General features: G+C 54.2%; 1 protein-coding gene across 1 annotated transcript; it reads left to right on the top strand.

The window, feature by feature from the left end:
* The first annotated feature begins 3,842 nt into the window (after nt 1-3,842).
* On the top strand, nt 3,843-18,891 carry ZNF512 (zinc finger protein 512). The gene is made up of 14 exons (XM_029072349.1): nt 3,843-3,937; nt 6,406-6,464; nt 9,170-9,345; nt 10,107-10,202; nt 10,483-10,566; nt 10,859-10,983; nt 11,247-11,333; nt 12,027-12,125; nt 12,635-12,802; nt 14,413-14,607; nt 15,746-15,847; nt 16,264-16,326; nt 17,653-17,751; nt 18,450-18,891. Exons 1-14 carry the CDS (start codon nt 3,878-3,880, stop codon nt 18,852-18,854), a joined length of 1,818 nt encoding a protein of 605 aa, XP_028928182.1. The 5' UTR covers nt 3,843-3,877; the 3' UTR covers nt 18,855-18,891.

Here is an 18,891-nt window from a genome sequence, read left to right as displayed (position 1 = left end):
GTGTTGCCTAGTGGAAAGAGCCCAAGCTCGGGGGGGGGGGGTGTCAGGGGACCTGGGTTCGAGTCCCAGCTCTTCCACTTGACTGCTGCGTGATCTTGGGCAAGCCACTTAACTTCTCTATGCCTCAGTTTCCTCAACTGAAAATGGGGATTCGATACCCATCCTCCCTCCTAGTTTGACTGAGCCCCCCCTGGGACAGTGCTCAACGCATAGCAAGTACTTAACAAACACCATAGTTATTAGTTATTAAGGCGTGAGACCTGAGGAGAAACAGGTGGGGAGGAGGCCAGATGGAGGGAGGAAAAGGGGAAGAGGAGAGAGGGAAAGGGTGAGAAAGGAGAGGGATGAAAAGGGGGAGACAGGGGAGAGGGTGTCCATTCTGCTGATGTTGCTGGCTCCCATCATTTTCTGCTGTTGCCACGACCACCCAGTGGCAGTAACTACGGTCCTTGGGCTAGTCGAACTGGGCTAGTGTCACTGCTGCTTGGGGAGCGGCAGGGAAGAAGAGAGAGACCCTCTCTCTTCTTCCGAGCCACTGCGGGGGCTCCCGATCCCCAAATCCTGTAGAGGCCCAGGTTATAAGGTGCTCTGTGCTTCCCCGATCCTGCAGTTTTCTCACCACCCCCCTGGTTGTTTAAGATACCCACCCCCTCCCATTTCCCTGCAAACTTTTAAGGTTTAGACACAACTGTGGCTTGAAGAGCGTGAAGCAGAAGACTGGAGAAAAACCCTTAATTTTATGACTAGTCAAAAGAAACTGGGACGGCTGGTCATCTTACTCCACTTCCCTGTCAGCACTAGCTACTCCTTTTCGAGGACCTCAGCAAGCTATCTGGGGGTTCTAGCTAGACGGACTCATTAGTTTTTACACCGGGAGGGTATTTAGAATAATCATGCCTATTTTTCAGAAGCAAAAAAAGGAGGATTCAGACAATCAACTCAATCCTCTAAATCCATCGTTTATTGATCAGTAGTATTTGCTGAGCAGTTTCTCTGTGCTGAGCACTGTGTAAGATTTTGGGAGAGTACAACAGAGTAAGCAGACAAGGTTTAGGCCTTCGAGGAGCTTACAGTCTAGCAGGAGAGGCAGAATTACAGGTAGGGGGGAAGCTGTAGAATGTAAAGATATGTACACAGGCACACAGGGGGCTCGAGTGTGTATTTGAGTAATACCAAGGCGATGTGGAAGTGCTGAAATGGGAGTAGGTGTGTGGACTGGGAAAAAGGAGATGCAAAGACCTACTTGAGGTGGAGGATACACACCCACTCCTGGTTGGGGGAGGTAGACATGACACCCATACCCACCCACCCGTGGCTCAGTGGAAAGAGCACGGGCTTTGGAGTCAGAGATCATGAGTTCGAATCCCAGCTCTGCCACTTGTCAGCTGTGTGACTGTGGGCAAGTCACTTAACTTCTCTGTGCCTCAGTTACCTCATCTGTAAAATGGGGATTAAGGCTGTGAGTCCCACGTGGGACGACCTGATTCCCCTGTGTCTACCCCAGTGCTTAGAACAGTGCTCTGCACATAGTAAGTGCTTAACAAATACCAAATACCACCCATCCGCCCCACCCTCCTGCAGATACCCAGTGAGCTCACACAGAAGGCAGTGGGGTTGGCCCATGTCATCGATGGTAGAGGCTGTTTCTTGGAGAGGTCGAGGCCAAGTGGGGTCCGGCACGAAGCTAGTGGGAGACAGTCATGGCTCCAAGCTGCCCCAATTCCTACTTGGAAGAACCAATAATGTTGGTATTTGTTAAGCGCTTACTATGTGCAGAGCACTGTTCTAAGCGCTGGGGTAGATACAAGGTCATCAGATTGCCCCACGTGAGGCTTACAGTCTTCATCCCCGTTTTACAGATGAGGTCACCGAGGCCCAGAGAAGATAAGTGACTTGCCCACAGTCACACAGCTGACAAGTGGCCGAGTCGGAATTCGAACCTGTGACCTCTGACTCCCAAGCCCGGGCTCTTTCCACTGAGCCACGGAACTAGGCAGGATGAGCCCCAAAAGTTGTGGGGATGGACTTAAGTTTCACCTCCACTGTGCAAATTCTGAGGAGACAGTGGCTCCCGCTGCCCTCCCAGAATCGGTGCTTCTGGTTGGAATCTATCTTCCAGAGTATCGTGAGTGTTGGATAGCGTTGATCTTTTACTTAACCTGCTGAACATATGTAGCAGGAAATCTGTAGTAACAGAAAGTAGGCATGGGAGGATGAGGGTGGAGTGGAGCACAAGGAAAGGCTGTTTATTGCTTGCCTCGGCCATGTTCCCAGCTCGTTGTGGGCAGGGAATGTGTCTTTTTATTGCTGCACTGTACTCTCCCAAGCACTTCATTCATTCAGTCATATTTATTGAGCGCTTACTGTGTGCAGAGCACAGTACTAAGCGCTTGGACAGTACGATTCAGCAACAGAGATAATCCCTACCCAACAACAGGCTCACAGTCTAGAAGAGTAGTACAGTGCTCTGCACACAGTAAACGCTCAATAAATCCCGGCTCTGCCACTCATCTGCTGCGTGGCCTTAGGCAAGTCCCTTCACTTCTCTGGGCCTCAGTTCCCTCATCTGTAAAATGGGGATTAAGACTGGGAGCCTCAGGTGGGACAACCTGATGACCCTGTATCTCCCCCAGCGCCTAGAACAGTGCCCCGCACCTAGTAAGCGCTTAACCAATAGCAACATTGTCAGCTGTGTGACTGTGGGCAAGTCACTTCTCTGGGCCTCAGTTCCCTCATCTGTAAAATGGGGATTCACTGTGAGCCTCACGTGGGACAACCTGGATCTCCCCCAGCGCTTAGAACAGTGCTCCGCACCTAGTAAGCGCTTAACCAATACCGACATTATTATTATTATCAATACGGGGGCCGACGGGCGCACTGCGCACGCGCGACGGCTGAGACGGGCCTAGGCTGAGGCGCAGCCTGGCCACCGGAAATGGCTAAGCCGGGATGGCCTGGCCACCGGAAGTGGCTAAGTGGGGGGGGGGGACTGGCCACCGGAAATGGCTAAGTCGGGGGGGTGGCCACCGGAGATGGCTAAGCCGGGGGGGGGCTGGCCACCGGAAATGGCTAAGTGAGAGGGGGCTGGCCACCGGAAATGGCTAAGCCGGGGGGGCTGGCCACCGGAAATGGCTAAGTGAGAGGGGGCTGGCCACCGGAAATGGCTAAGCCGGGATGGCCTGGCCACCGGAAGTGGCTAAGTGGGGGGGGGACTGGCCACCGGAAATGGCTAAGTCGGGGGGGGGGGGTTGGCCACCGGAAATGGCTAAGCCGGAGGGGGGCTGACCACCGGAAATGGATAAGCCGGGGGGGGGGCTGGCCACCGGAAATGGCTAAGTCGGGGGGGCTGGCCACCGGAAATGGCTAAGTGGGAGGGGGCTGGCCACCGGAAATGGCTAAGACGGGGGAGGGCTGGCCACCGGAAATGGCTAAGTCGGGGGGGCCTGGCCACCGGAAATGGCTAAGACGGGGGAGGGCTGACCACCGGAAATGGCTAAGCCGGGGGAGGGCTGGCCACCGGAAATGGCTAAGACGGGGGAGGGCTGGCCACCGGAAATGGCTAAGTCGGGGGGGCCTGGCCACCGGAAATGGCTAAGACGGGGGAGGGCTGACCACCGGAAATGGCTAAGCCGGGAGGGGGCCGGCCACCGGAAATGGCTAAGTCGGGGGAGGGCTGGCCACCGGAAATGGCTAAGTCGGGGGGGCCTGGCCACCGGAAATGGCTAAGACGGGGGAGGGCTGACCACCGGAAATGGCTAAGCCGGGAGGGGGCCGGCCACCGGAAATGGCTAAGTCGGGGGGGCCTGGCCACCGGAAGTGTCTCAGGCGGGGCGGGCCCGAGGCGGGGCGGAGCGGAAGCGGCGGGGGTCGCTGCGGGATGACGTTGGGGAAGGCCAGGGTCGGGGCGATGCCTTCCGGATGCCGTGCGGGCCCCGCGGTGAGTGTGGCCCCCTTTGGACCAACCCCCTCCAGCCCCCTTCGCCTCCCCCCATCCTCCCTCCATCCCCCCCGCCGGACCCCGTCATAATAATAACAACAACGGCCTGGCCTCGGCGCTTACTGTGTGCTGAACACTCTTCCAAGCGCGGGGGGCGATGCAAGGTGGGCCCACTTGGGGCTCACAGTCGTCATCCCCCTTATACAGAAGAGGGAACCGAGGCCCCGAGGAGGCAAGTGGCTTGCCCCAGGTCAGACAGCAGATAGTAGTAATAATGATGATGGTATTTGGCCAGCGCTTACTATGTGCCAAGCACTGTTCTAAATGCTGGGGTGGATACAAAGTGATCAGGTTGTCCCCCGTGGGGCCCACAGTCTTCATCCCCCTTTTCCAGATGAGGGAACTGAGGCCCAGAGAAGTCAAGGGGCTTGCCCCAGGTCAGACGGCGGACAGTAATAATAATGATGGCATTTGTTCAGCGCTTACTATGTGCCAAGCACTGTTCTAAACGCTGGGGTGGATACAGGGTGATCAGGTTGTCCCCCGTGGGGCTCACAGTCTTCATCCCCCTTTTCCAGATGAGGGAACTGAGGCCCAGAGAAGTCAAGGGGCTTGCCCCAGGTCAGGCGGCGGACAGTAATAATAATAATGATGGTATTTGTTCAGCGCTTACTATGTGCCAAGCACTGTTCTAAACGCTGGGTTGGATACAAAGTGATCAGGTTGTCCCCTGTGGGGCCCACAGTCTTCATCCCCCTTTTCCAGATGAGGGAACTGAGGCCCAGAGAAGGGAAGTGACTTGCCCAAAGTCACACAGCTGACAAGTGGCCGAGCCGGGATTAGAACCCACGTCCTCTGACTCCCAAGCCCGGGCTCTTGCCCCTAAGCCACGCTGCTTCCCCTTTCCCAGACTTTAGTACTTTCTTTTCTCCTTGGGGCTCCCTCCTCAGCGTTCCTTCAGTCGTATTTAATTTGTTCATTCAATAGTATTTATTGAGCGCTTACTATGTGCAGAGCACTGGACTAAGCGCTTGGAATGGACAAATCGGTAACAGAGACAGTCCCCTCCCTTTGACGGGCTTACGGTCTAATCGGGGGAGACGGACAGACGAGAACAATAGCAATAAATAGAATGAGCCCTCACTGTGCGCAGAGCACTGTACTAAGCGCTTGGAAAGTACAGTATGGCAGTAGAGACAATCCCTGTCTACAAACAGGCTCACAGTCTGGGGGAGGGCGGGGAAGACAGATATCAAAACAAGTAAGTAGGCATCAATATAAATAAATAGAATTATAGACATATACATGTATACCTAATTGCTATGGGGCTGGAAGGAAGGAAGAGCCAAGGGAGAGAGTCAAAGTGACGCAGAATGGAGGGGGAGCTGAGGAAAATGGGGTTTAGTCTGGGAAGGCCTCTTGGAGGAGGTGAGCCTTCAATAGGGCTTTGGAGGGGGGAAGAGTGATCGCCTGTCGGATTTGAGGAGGGAAGGCGTTCCGGGCCAGAGGTAGGATGTGGGCCCAGGCTTCGGCGGCAGGACAGGGGAAATCGAGGCACAGTGAGAAGACAGGTGGAGTGTGAAACCATCCTCTCCATTTTTTTTTTTGAATGGTATTTATCATTATCATCATCGTCATCATCAGGGGTATTTAGTGAGCGCTTTCTGTGTGCAGGATATTCAGTTGTATTTAGTGAGTGCTTACTGTGTGCACAACACTCTACAAAGATCTTGGGAGAGTACAATAATAATCATGATGATGGCATTTGTTATGCTCTTACTATGTGCCAGGGACTGTACTAAGCGCTGGGGTGGGTAATAAAAGCAAATTGGGTGGGACAGTCCCTGTCCCACATGGGGCTCACAGTCTCAAGCCCGATTTTCAGATGAGGGAACTGAGGCGCAGAAAAGCAAAGTGACGTGTCCAAGGTCACACAGCAGACAGTGGCGGAGCTGGGATTAGAACCCGTGATCTTCTGACTCCCAGGCCCGTGCCCTGCTGTTTCTCAACAATATAACAATAAAAACAGAGACGTTCCATTCCCAAAATGAGTTTATAGGCCAGCAAGTGGGGCCGGGGGGTTCGGGTAGAGGAAGACAGGCATGAATATAGATAAACTACAGGGAACTGTGCTAGACGCTTAGAAAAGTATAATGCAACAGAGTTGGTAGGTGCGTTCCCTGCCCTCAACGAGCATAGTGTCTAGAAATGAGGTTACCCCGATTTCCTTCCTTTTCCGTGGGAGAGAAGACTGAGTCCTTATGTGTCTCAGGGTGGAAGAAGGAGGAGACTGATTTGATTCCGGGCCCTTCCAAGGGGTGGGATGGGTGATTCCAGGCCAGCGTTGAGACCAAAAGTGCCCTAAAAGAGCCCGGCTGGCTTGTGTGTGAGTAGGGAACTGTCCCCCGTCTCCGGTCTGGGGTTGAAACTGATTTCTGGTGCTAATCTGCTTTCTTGTGATTTGCTAGGCCCCTGGACCCACACACTCCAGGCAGCAAAAGAACAAAAGGACAGTGGGGGCCAAAAAGTAAGTAGATTTTGTGGACTTCTGTCACAGCCCATCCAAGGCTACACATGTAGCCTAACTAGCTACTAAACATTGTATCATAAATATTTTGGAAATTAGCCTACCTCCTGTCAAATTTCACTACAAAGATTGTCAATCAGTGGTATTTATTGAGTGTTTGCTGTGTGGAAAGCAGTGTACTAAATGCCTGGGGGAGTTCAATAGAGAGCACCTAGGCATGATCCCTGCCCTTAAGGACCTTCAGACTAGAAGGGGAGACCGACGTTAAAATAAATCATAGATGGATATGCAAGTAGGTGCTGGGGTGGTGGTTGAAAAAGTGCTTAAGGGATATAAAAACATAGGTGATGAAGAAGGAAGGGAAAATAAGGGAAAGTGAGGCCTTAGGGAAGTTCTCTCTCATGCTTTCTCTCTTCCTCTCCCCCTTGTTCTCTATCTCCCTATTTCCCCTTCTCCATCTCTCCTCTCCCCCCTCAAGCAATCAGCGATACTTATTGAGCACTTCCTGTGTGCAGAACAGGGTGCTAAAGCACTATACCTAACATGAAAAAGTAAATGCTCTGTTGCCGTGATTCACTCCACCCTCAATTTCCATTCTTCTAAGTATTTCTCTAGGCTTGAGTGGAGACATTATCTCCCTATTTCCTAAGATCAGTTTCAGGGTTTTAGACACCTTCCCACACCTTGGATCACCCCACTCCATATCTCTGTAGTTTCACTACTACTGACTTTCAGAAGATGTCTTTCTTATCATCCATATCATTAAATCTAAATTTCTTCATTTTCCTATAGCTTTCTTGCCCTCATTGTAAATGATCTCTATGTTAGGGGTGTTCGCCATTATTCTGCTGTGTAATCAACAGGATGGTAGGATCCTCAAGCCCGGAGTCTAAAAGAAATTCCTTTGAACTCTGAAAGCAAGTAAAAATGGAAAATTCAGCCCACCACACTAGTATTATTCTTCTGTTTTTTTGCCACCAATTACATTGTTGGCATGTCACCAGTAAGTGTGAAAAAGGATGTTGAAAATTTTGAAGGTCTGGAGATATCTCCATGGGTGGGGAAGAAAATATCTGCAAGACTGTTTTATTGTGGAGTGAGTGTGCACTCAACGCATTCAATAGGAAGCTAGTTTTAGTTATACAAAAACTGGTTATTTGTATCTGTGTTAATTCAGATTTTTTTAAAAAAAGTTCAGATGCCCGAAACAAAATTTGTCATGAGGGAGCAAAATTTTAAATGCTGAGAAGTAATCTCAACGTTAGGCAACAGGATACCTGTTATAAAGAGATAAAGTGATCAAGGGTATCGGAAGTGAGTTTTGAATTAGGAGAGTGAGTAAGTGGGAGGGAGCTGATTGAGTGTCTTACAGTTAATAAGAGTTTCTGCCTGTTAAGGAGAGGAATGAGCAAACATTGGAGGGTTTCGAGGAGTGGGGAAGATGTGCAGAACAACGAGTTAGGAAGATGTGGAGTAATAGTAGTAAAAGTCGGCCGTGTGCAGCTGGCATGAATCATAAAAATAAAAGCTGAAAAGAGATTAGAAACCTTAAAAAGATGGGACGAGGTGAATGAGCAGAATGAAGAAAGGGCAAATCTCAAGCAAGACAGTAAGCAGCCCTTACTGTCATCCTGATGCCTGGAGAAAAGGATGCTTGCTCAAGTGGAGAACGGCCTTGAGCTGAAGTCCTGGGTGTTTGATTTGGATGCAGGAGGGTGAGAGAATCAGAGGTAGGGGGTCTGAAGGTAAAAAGTTTCTCATCTTGAATTTGGAAAAGCACTTGGGTATTTTGGAGGAGGGAAGCACTAGCAGGGAGGAGAGACCAGAAAGCAGAATGTGGTGCCAACGATAATAATAATAATAAAAAATTAGGGTATTTTTTAGGCAGTTTCTTTGCACGAAGCACCGTACGAAGCGCCTTACAAGATAATCGGGTTGGACACATTCCCTGTCACAAATGGGCCTCCCAGTCTAAGTAGGGCCAAAGTCGAAACCAGACAGGGCGGGAGCGAGACTCCGGCTCGAGCAGCGGGCTGCGGCGAAGGGAGATACGGTGATGGAGAGGAAGAGGAAGGCAGTCCCCACAGAAGAGGGGAGGAATAGAAGAAGGAGTCATCTGGTCTGGGGAGGGTGTCGGCATCAAGAGAGTCTGGGTAGGGGGAGGGGGTCAGGTGAGGTTTTGGTGCATCGTCATCATCATCGATGGTGTTTATTGGAAGCTTACTGTACTGAGTGCTTGGGAGAGTATAATTCAACAGAATCGGTAGACACGATCTCCGCCCACAACAAGAAATGCCCAGCTTACTAGAGATCGTGGGCACCTCTTGGAAGAGCGCGGTGAGGTGTTTTGTATTCTTCCCACTCTTCTCCCCGCAACTTTTACTTCCAGCCTGAAGCTGTTTCGTTGGGAACGTAGTCTGGGGCAGAGCTGCTCTGCTGCTGCCGGGTTGGAGGGACGAGGAGAGGGTGCAGAGAGAGTCTCTCCATTCCCGAGACTATGCAGGCACCTTCCGAAATGAGCAACTAGCTCTTCACCGTCCTTTCAGTCGAGGCACCCGAAGCTCAGATTGGTGAAGCGACTCTCCCGGGGTTCCCCTGGCAGATCAGAGATGGAGCCGGAGGTGGGGCTCCCTGGGCTTTGCCGTCGAGCCCTCCGGATGCTCCTTCGCGTCTAGAGGGCATCTGCCGGGTCGTGTTTTGAGCAGGACATGGGACGGCACCCTCCAGGAGACCAGCCCCGGCGATGACTCGCTCAGTGACTCATCCTCTGCCTCTTCCCGGGAGCCAGTGAGCGGTGGCCGTTCGTCCATCCGCAAGCCCACCTACTGGCTGGAGATGAGAGGGATGAAGGCAGCTGCTCACTCCAGTGCTGAAAAAAAAGGTAGAGAGCCCAAGTCCCTCCCCGCTTTTAAAGGCCCCTGGGAGGGAATTTCTCTAAGCAGTATCTGCATTTCATGTTGTGACGATACCAAATCAGCAGCTAGAACCATACCCTGTCCTAGAGTGCCGTCAAGGCGCTTAATCCTGTAGCTGTGTGCCTTGGAAGCCTATTTGGTAGTCTTCCCGCCACCTCTGCCCGCTTCACATTTGGCTTTTGTGTTTGCCGGATATGTCGGGGCTGGAGAAGAGACCGCTGGGCCGTCGTCGTATCGGGCTGCCCTGGGCGGGCTGCCCCGGGACAGAGAGGTTCTGGCCCTGACCTTAGTGGTCCCAATCCCTGGGACTCTCCGTCCTTGGACCCAGTCTCTATTCCAGGGTTGTGAGTGACCGGTAATTGTTAAGCTCTGGGCCTAGGCCTTCTCTGGGCCTCAGGTTCCTCATCTGGAAAATGAGGATAAAATGCCTGTCTGTCCACCCTCTTAGATTTTGGACCCTCAGGGGGAACAGGGACTGTGTGTCTGATCTGCTTTATTGCATATGCCTCATGGCTTGTCATATAGTGAGTGCCTTTTATTATTATTACTATTAATATTGTTATTATTCCCCAGTAATGCCTACAGGTGCTCTGGGGAGGGTAGCTTATAGCGGGTCACACGACCTGCCTGACGATCGGCCTGCTTAATCCCCAAGATCACGGCGGATAGCGTGTTGGGTCCAAGCTAGAAACCAAGTGGCCGGGGCCTGTTCTGTGTGTCCCCTCAGTCACAGGAGGAGGGCCATCCAAGGGGAGGAAGAAGCCCACCCGGGAAGAGGATGAAGACTATGAAGAGTTCCCCAAGAAGAAGCAGAAAGTTTCTGGTAATGAGGAGGAGTGCCAGGCTCCAAACTGCCTTCCTTTTCTCGATCCTGCCGGATGGGGTGGTCTCTCTGAGAGGGAAGGAGCCGTGGAACTGAGAGTTGGTCCCTAACCAGGCTGTCTGGGGGACTGGGCATAGATGGGAGACCCGCTCCACTCCACCCCACCCCTCAGTTCTGCCTTTTTTCATCTTTGTGGCGAAAGGGATCTGGGGGCTTGTTCTTGGAGTGCCGTGAGTTGAATAATGCAAGGGTCTGGTCTTAACTGTCCCTTCCCCACCAGGGAGGAAGCAACGGGCCGGAGGTCAACACAATCCCAAACCCCCAGGCCGGCACGTGAGGAAGGAGCCGCCCACGTATGCAGCAGGTATCTTGCCTCTTCGGGGGCCCGGGCGGACCACGGGGCTCTTCTGGGTCAAGAGCAGCTGAGGTCGCTGGTGTGGACTGCTCCACCTCAGGAGGACCGATACTGGCTGGAAATGGGACTCCTTGGGGTTCCTCCCCTGAGTGGGGGTTAACTGTCAGGGATAACCTCAGCTACCTGGTGCCAAGGCCCACCTTCCAGATCCTTCGATTTTTCCTTGCCCGGAAGGCTCTGGGTTGGGGGATTAGCTCAGTGGCCTGGGGCCTGGACCGTTCTTTTCCTTCTGCCTCCGCAGGCAGTGTCGAGGAGCAGTGGTATCTGGAAATCCTGGATAAAGGCAGAGTCTCCTGTCCCACCTGCCGGGCAGTCGTGAGGAAGACGGTGGAGGGTCTGAAGAAGCACATGAAAAACTGTAAACAGGTAACGGGATCTTAGAGTGCCTGCTGCAGTTCTCTCCCACACTTGTAGCCCACTCCGCCCGCTCCTCCGCCCGCTCCTCCGCCCCCCCCACCCCCCCAGGGCACCGTTTTCCTTGCCCTGAGCAGAGTGGGCAGGGAGAAGGGAGGCGGGCGAGGTCAGAGCCGAACCTAGGGGCAGGTGAAGGCCGGCAGTTACACGGGCTCTTGTCCCCGGGGTGGCCGGCTCTGGTTCCCAGGGCTCTGAGGGGCTTTTCCCCTTTCCAGGAGATGTTTACCTGCCACCACTGTGGGAAGCAGCTGCGGTCGCTGGCGGGGATGAAGTATCATGTCATGGCAGATCACAATAACTTGGTAAGAAGGAGCCCTGCCTTCAGTGTGGGGGCTAGGGACAGTGTATGCTTCTTGGGTCTATCTCATCTGGGGGGCCAGCAGGACCTCAGGGGAGCCAGCAAGGGATCTGGGAATAATGATAGCAATAACACTAATAATAACAGTGATAATTGCGGTAGTGGTCAAGCATTTACTGCGTGCCAAGCGTTGTACAAGTGTTGGATTAGATAGAGGATAATCAGGTCCCACGTGGGGATCATAACCTAAGTAGAAGGGAGAAGAAGTATTGAATCCCCACTTTGCAGAGGAGGGATCCGAGGCACAAAGAAGTTAGGTGAGGTGACTTGCCCAAGGTCACAAAGCAGACGAGAGGTGGAGGTGGGATTAGAACCCGGGTCTTGTAACTCCAAGGCCCATGCTTGGGACGAATGACAAACATCACGGTTGCGGGGATGGCAAGTGTGTGTGTGCGCGGGTGTGTGTGTGTGCGCGGGTACGTGTGCGTTCTCGCCAAAGAAAGAGGTGAACCCTGAAGTTACATGTACGGAGAGAGAAGGTGCTCAGAACTCAACTCACCACACCAACCGATCCCAGGGAAAGATCCTGGAGAAAAGTAAACCTTCTGTCTTCCCTGTTCTTCTACCTGACTCCTTTCCTTCCCGTATGTTTGTGGTCCCTATGCGTCTCTGCCCGACCGTCTCTTTTTCCGTCCAGCCTATCCTGAAAGCTGGAGGGGAACTGGATGAACCCAGTGAGCGGGAGCGACTCCGGAAGGTCCTGAAGAGAATGGGGAAGCTCAAGTGCACGCGGGAGGTGAGTCGGTCAGTTAGTCGAATTTTTTATCGAGCGCTTGGTGGGCGCTGAGCACTGTACTAAGCGCTTGGGAGAGGGCAGTAATAGACACATTCTCTGCCCTGGGATGGCTTTTCCTCCTCTGACCTCTGGGGACAAGGTCCCACTGTCCTTCCATAGCACCACGCATCAGTCTTCTGTCCCCATTCTGTGCACCCCTTCTGAGGGCTACCTCCCTCCCCGCTCCATCAGTTTTCACTTCAAACCCCTTACTCTCCTTGGGGTGGGGTGTCCTGGCTGCAGACCTAGGGGGGCTTTTGAGCTAGAGAATGGGCTTTGATGTTCAGAGGAGTTTGATGGTTCTTAGTTTTACCTTAGGTGAAAGAATGCCCTTCTGGAAGAAGGCGGGCTCTTGCGGGGAGGCGAGAGAGAAAGAAAGAGAAAGAAAGGCAGGCAGGCAGGCCTGATGCATTTGCCAGGGAGATGTGACAGGGGCAGAATTGAGGGCTGGGCTTCTCTCTGTTTTGCAGAGCTGCTCTGGTAGTTTCACCAGCATCATGGGCTACCTCTACCACGTCAAGAAATGCGGCAAAGGGGCTGCAGAGCTGGAGAAGATGGCATTGAAATGTCATCACTGTGGAAAGGCCTATAGGTCCAAAGCTGGACTCACGTACCACCTGAGGTCAGAGCACGGGCCTGTGAGTACCCACTCCGTCCCGGAGCAGCGAGGGGAGGGGGCCTGTTAGGCGGGTGGGAGAGTGGGCTGGTGGCCTGACAGGCGGGCTGGCGGGCTGCCAACTCTCTCCCTCTCTTCTCATCTCTCCCTCCCTTGTATGTCTGCTGTTGTTTCTGGAGAGGAATAAAACTAGAGAATGTACAAGCTCAAACACCTCAACAGGTGTTCTTTAGGGCAACAAGTTCCTTGCCCCCCGCCCCCTCCCAGAGTCAACAGTCTTGAAGGAGGGGAGAGCTGGGGCTTCCCAGAGGTGGGGTGGTGACCCTCCTGAGCCTCATGTTAAAGACCCTACTCCCCACCCCCTTATCCTCAGGACACCCTAGCTCTCTTGCACTTCCATTAACTGTCTCATCTATCCATATTGCCCTGTGATTTTGCTTGAAATATGGCCAGCGTAGCTGACCCCAGCTGTGAGTTTGGCTAGAATGGGGTCGGCTCCTTTCTGTGCAGAGGAGCCAAACCAAATGCACGCTTTGAGCAGTTGGTGTGCCGTGAGTCAGTCGTTCAATTTCAACACAGTTTAGTGTGGTTGTTAGGAAACGACCAGAATAATTAAAAGGTACCCTTGTCTTTACATTGTTGTCTTCTAAAGGACAGAGAAGGGGGGAGAGGAAAGGGGAGGGGTCGAGGGAAGAAAAAGAAGAAAGAGAAAGGGGAGGGAGAGAAAAAGAGAATGAATTAACTTGTCCCTGGTTGTTTTCATTGGGAGGGAAGGAGAGTGGGAGGGGGGCAGATTTGCAAGGCACTGGAGCTTGCTCTGTTGCTACAGTCTCATTCTCACCCTCCTCCTCTTTCTCCAGTGCGGCAACTGCCGCTTAACTGGTGGTATGTATGTGGAGGTTGCGGGGGTGTGTGAATCTTCCTCACCTCAGGAGCCCCCGGGACTGTGGTCAGCGTACCTGGTGGCTGGCGCAGGGGATGTTCGCCCCTCCTTCCCCGCCTGCATCCCCTGTTCCGACGTTTCCCTGCCCTGCCTGTAGCCCACTTGCTGTCACCGCCACTGGCTGCAGTGTCCGGCGTGGGGGCCGTTCTGGCCCTCTGTCCCGGCCCCAATGGTGGGCCAGCGGTGCCCTTCCCTCCACGGCTTGGCTGGCCTGCCAAGTTGATCCTGGGGGGATAGGGATGGCAAGAAGGCTCCAGCTCACCTTGCCGCCGGTTGAGGGGGGTGGGAAGAACACTAATCGTCCCCAAACCAGGCGGGCTCATACCCTGCCAACAAGGGGCACAGCCTGGAGTCACCATCTTGGCTCCATCACGTCCCTTTTCCACCTCAAAGTCGGAGGGACGGCTTGGAAAACCGTGGGAATGAAGCCTGATGGCATCCCCCTTCCCCATCCCCCCCGACAGTGCCCAGCCCGGGATTGTTCACTTCCCCCACCCAGTGGAAGCCCATGTCCGAGAGCCGTTTTTGTTCCCCAGAGGGCCGGTTATGGCTCGTGAATCAGAGGCTGCTGCAGATCCAGGAGCTAGGACGAGGGGCCGGAGGCGAGACCTGCGCTCGTCGGGCTTTCCGATTCAGCTCGAGGCAGGCTGTTCATGCAGTCGGGTCCCCTCTCTGCTTCCTCCCCGAAGATCTCCTTCTTCCCAGAGCCGGGACGGCCGGAGAGCCTGCGGGAGCTGAGCCTGGAGCCGGACGCTGGGGGCCGCGTGCAGAGACGTTCGGCCAAGGTGGCCGTCTACTACCTGCAGGAGCTGGCCAGTGCCGAGCTCGCCAAAGAGTGGCCCAAGAAGAAGGTGCTTCAGGACCTCGTGCCCGACGACAGGAAGGTGACGGTGATAATTGTGTTGGGCCACCTTGTAATTGCCTGAAATGTTCAGGCCTCAATGATCTTGTTGTGGCCTCCCAACATCCCTGCAAAGGGAGCTAAGGTGGTAGAGAGGGGAGTGTTTCAGTGGGGCAGGTGGCTCCCTCTGGGCTGGACCAGCCGTGGGTCTTCGTAGGGCCAGCTGGGAGTGAAATGAAGTGACTCGTCCCCGGTCACACGGCAGACAAGTGACAGAGCTGGAAGTAGGACCCAGGTTCTCTGACTCCCAGGCGCCTGGTCTTTCCACTAGGCCACAAGGCTCACCGAAACTCAGCCTTCAAACCTAGTCTTCCAGATCCATTCTCTCTTGGAGAGATGGGCTTAAAGGAGGGCGTACTTTTTTGTGAGGTTGTATCTTGTGTTGTGAATATTACAAAATATGAAGATTGGGGGTGGCCACTTAGTAGCATGCGACTCGACCGTGACGCTCCGATCCGACACGGGACTTGTGTGAAAGTACTGCCAGGTCTGTAGTTATTCTTCTGTGGGTCTGAAAGATGGGGTGCATTGGAAGAAGGGGGACATATAGGAACTGCTATAACGTCGTCCCTGCTGATCCGTAGATTCCCATGTCGAGAGCTGTGCCGGATCCACACGTTCCCTCCCTCTTCCTTCCTTCCCTCCCTCAATAGAGAGATCAAGCACTAAAGCCTTGATAGCTCAAACTTCTTAGGCGGCCCTTACTGCCCGGCCATGCAAATGGGCCTTTTCCACTGTTCGGAGGAAGCAGTTTTTCCCCTCTGCATTTTGGATAGAGCGTGTCGGCAGAATTGGGGAGCGTTCTTCCGGTCGAGGTTACGCGCCTGCATGTGATGTCAGACCCGAGATGAGAACCTCAATGTTCTCCGCCTTAATGCGGAGACTGGATGGATTGGTAAACTCTCCCCGTCTCTTAGTGTCAGTCTGAAGCCACACATAGTAGTCATCCATTATATTGATGATTCAGGAGAATTTGGTACCCAAGTTGGTCCTGGTGGGATTTCAGGACTCCCTCCCAGTTAACCTGTGGGGTGGGAGGCGAGGTTTTGGGGGGCGGGGAGGGCACTGATGGCGAACGGCAGGATTGGGGTGCCCTGACCGTCTCTGGTCTCACCCTGCAGTTGAAGTACACGCGGCCCGGGCTGCCCACCTTCAGCCAGGACGTCTTGTGCAAATGGAAGTCTGAGATCAAGATGTATCGGCGTGTCCATTGTCCCAACCAGGTGACTCGGCCCTTTCTTTTGCTTGTTTCCTCATGATGCTTAACGCCCGAGGTCGGCCTGAGGACCGTAGACACTTGCCCTGCCCTCTGTTTCTCTCTATCCTTCTCTCTCCTGCCCTGCTCTGAGACTTGTCTGCCCTCTCCCAAACCGTCTGCTTGTCTGCCCTCTTTTTATCCCTTCTTTGCCCCTCCATCCTTTCTCGTTCAGTGAAACCCTTGAGTTTTCTCTCTTTGAACTTCTCCTGTGCAGACCTCTTTCAGTTCATCTTTACTGTCAGAGAGGTGGGCTGTTTGCTGGCTTTTATCTCATTACTTGGGGGTGGCCACTGGGAGACGGCAAGGCACGTGAGGTTGGCGGGAAGAGTCGGCTGGTGTTCGGCGGGGCGATGACTGTGCCGTGTCCCTCGTCTCTTACAGGGATGCGAATCTGTCTACAGCAGTGTGTCTGGCCTCAAAGCTCACCTGGGCACTTGCACGCTGGTTTGTAACTTCTTGCATTTTCGTCAGTTATCCATCCTAACCGCAGTAAACTCGAGGGTCCAAAGTGTATGGTAGGGTGGCATGGCAGTGGACTCACTGACCCAAATGGCCAGTGACCACTCACTGACCACTCTGTAAGCCCGGTGTGGGCAGGGATTGTCTCTACTTATTGCTGAATTGTACTTTCCAAGCGCTCGGTAGAGTGCTCGGCACACACTAAGCGCTCGATAAATACGACTGATTGAATGAACGCTCCTCTTGTCTCCAGAGGCCGGCTGGATTCTGGTTTTGCCGCCTGGGTCGAGGTTGTCAGGGGCTGTTGGAAGTCCGGTCAGGGGCTGTCGTCTGGGCCTGAAGGACCAGGAGGAGGCAAGGTTGGGGTTAGGGATGCCCCAGGGGTTGGAATCCTCCCCCCCAGCGCTGACCTAGAACCCATCCAACCTGTCTGCGCCTCAGAGTAGGGCTGGCTGGAGTGGCTTAGATGGGCCGGCCTCCTCCCCTTCTGAGCAGCACCTCACACCCCAGCTGGACTGTTCCTGTCCTCCCTCATTGCTTTTCCTTGATGGGCCAAGGCTCCTGGCAGCTGACAGTGGTTGGAGGCCTAGTCCCACAGTGGCCGGGGAGGGGTCTGTATGTGCTTCTGGCTGGCGCGCCGCCCGGTCGGCCTCCGTTTCAGGATTAACCACGTTTATCGAATGGGCTCTGGGTGCAGAGGAAAGCACCAGGTTTCTGGGGAAACGGAGAAGAAGACCACCCCCTTTCCCTGCTCTTTAGGAGCCAGCAATCTAATGGGGTTGAACAGGAGTTATTAACGGGTGAATATTTACTACTTAAAATGGTGAAAATGGATGTAAAAAAATAATACCCAAATGGGTGCGTACGGATAAGGACGCAAGAAGGCTGAGGAGTTGGTCCAAGCTGACAGAAGGGAGGTTGTTTCTTGGTTCTGAGTCCTTTTTCCCGTCTCCCTTCCCCTGCCTCTTTTTTGTTCAAATGACATTTGTTAGGCACTTACTGTGTGCCAGTTACTGTACCAAGCGCTGGGATAGATGCAGCATAAGGCTCCCTGTCATAATCCCCATTTTCCAGTGGAGGTAACTGAAGAAAAGTGACAGGGCTTGCCCAAGATCACCCAGCGGAGAAGTGGCAGAGCTGAGATTAGAACCCAGGTCCTCTGACTCTGACCCGTGCTCTGTCCACCGGGCCACTCTGCTTCTCCCGTACTCCAAGGGAAGCCCACCCCCTCTGCCTACTGCTAGGGAGTCCCCGGCCCACCCCCCCACCCCCCAAATATCAGGAAACCCACGGGCCTCTCTCCCTCCTCAGGGAGACTTTGTGGCCGGAAAGTACAAGTGCCTCCTGTGTGAGAAGGAGTTTGTGTCCGAGAGCGGCGTCAAGTACCACATCAACTCCGTGCACGCTGAGGTGAGGACTGCTGCCGTCGCTGAACCGGCACGCGTGCCCACAGTGCGCGGCGTCTGAGAGAGGAGTCGTCCCTTCCCACCTCTTACCCCCACCCCCACCCTCACCTCCCTGAGACCTGGCAGGGCCTGAATCCATGCTTCTCAGGGCTGGGGTTTCAAGGGACGATGGCCCGCCCACTCCCTGGGATAGAGACTGTTTTTTTTTTTCCCCCACCCGTGGTACCTTAATGAGGTATTAACCGCATCGAACCACTTCCCAACAGGCACTTGACTGACCAGACAGGTAAACCCAAGAGAATCACAGGTGCAGGCGTATCTCTCTGCACTGTCTTGCCTGCCCAACCCCAGCACAAGCCACCACTTCAGGCCGGCCTCTTCCCCCCGCGTTACCCGGCCGAGCCTCCCCTACCCGTCCCCCTCCTCTTCACCCCGACCCAGCCCAAGCTGCGGTCGCTCCGGAGACTGTCCCTGCCCCTACCCCTTCCCATCGCAGCAGAGGACTCTGGATCGGTTTCCTCAGGAACTACGCATGAGGCGGGAGAGGAGTGACCGAGGTTGGGGAGGGGCCGGGAGCGTCCGTTCAGTTACCTGAAGTTTTGGTTATGAAGAGATACGTGGGTTCCAGGCCCGCTAATGAGTGTTCTGTAATTTCTCAGTGGAAGCTTAGGAAACCTCGTTCATTCCACTCTGAATTCCTAGGACTGGTTCATCGTGAACACTACGACAACCAAAAGCTTTGAGAAGCTAATGAAGATGCAGCAGCAGCAGCAGCAGCAGCAGCTGGAGGAGGAGGAAGAGGAGGAAGAGGAAGAGGAGGAGCGGCGATGGCAACAGCAGCGGAAGAGGAAACTGTTGCCCTGGGGCAGTAAGAAACAGCAGCAGCAGCCCGAGGTCGAGCCCATGCAGAAAGAGCCGAGCCCCAAGGGAGGGAAGGGGCGCAGGCGGAGCAAGAGGGGCCTGGGGCCCCCAGCGGTTCCCGCAGCGGCCGGCGAGACCAGCGAGGAGGAGCCGGAGCCCGAGCCCGAGCCGGACCCCGAGCCGGAGCCCGGGGCGGGGCGCAAAGTCCACCTCCCAAAGAACAGTCGTAAACGTGGAAGGAAATAGCCGGGTCCAGAGCCTCTCTCGGCGGGGAGGGGGGCGG

This window comes from Ornithorhynchus anatinus, chromosome 9 (genome assembly GCF_004115215.2).
Source record: "Ornithorhynchus anatinus isolate Pmale09 chromosome 9, mOrnAna1.pri.v4, whole genome shotgun sequence".
NCBI classification, from domain to species: Eukaryota; Metazoa; Chordata; class Mammalia; order Monotremata; family Ornithorhynchidae; genus Ornithorhynchus; species Ornithorhynchus anatinus.
The sequence above is the reverse complement of the archived record's forward strand: the minus strand, read 5'-3'. Positions and strand labels throughout refer to the sequence as shown.

Bases quoted from the DNA above. Each gene is read 5' to 3' on its own strand.
- ZNF512 (XM_029072349.1), top strand. From the start codon at position 3,878: ATGACGTTGGGGAAGGCCAGGGTCGGGGCGATGCCTTCCGGATGCCGT. The intron at 6,465-9,169 runs GTAAGTAGATTT...TGTTTTGAGCAG, and splicing joins AGGACAGTGGGGGCCAAAAA to GACATGGGACGGCACCCTCC. The intron at 12,126-12,634 runs GTGAGTCGGTCA...TCTGTTTTGCAG, and splicing joins AGCTCAAGTGCACGCGGGAG to AGCTGCTCTGGTAGTTTCAC.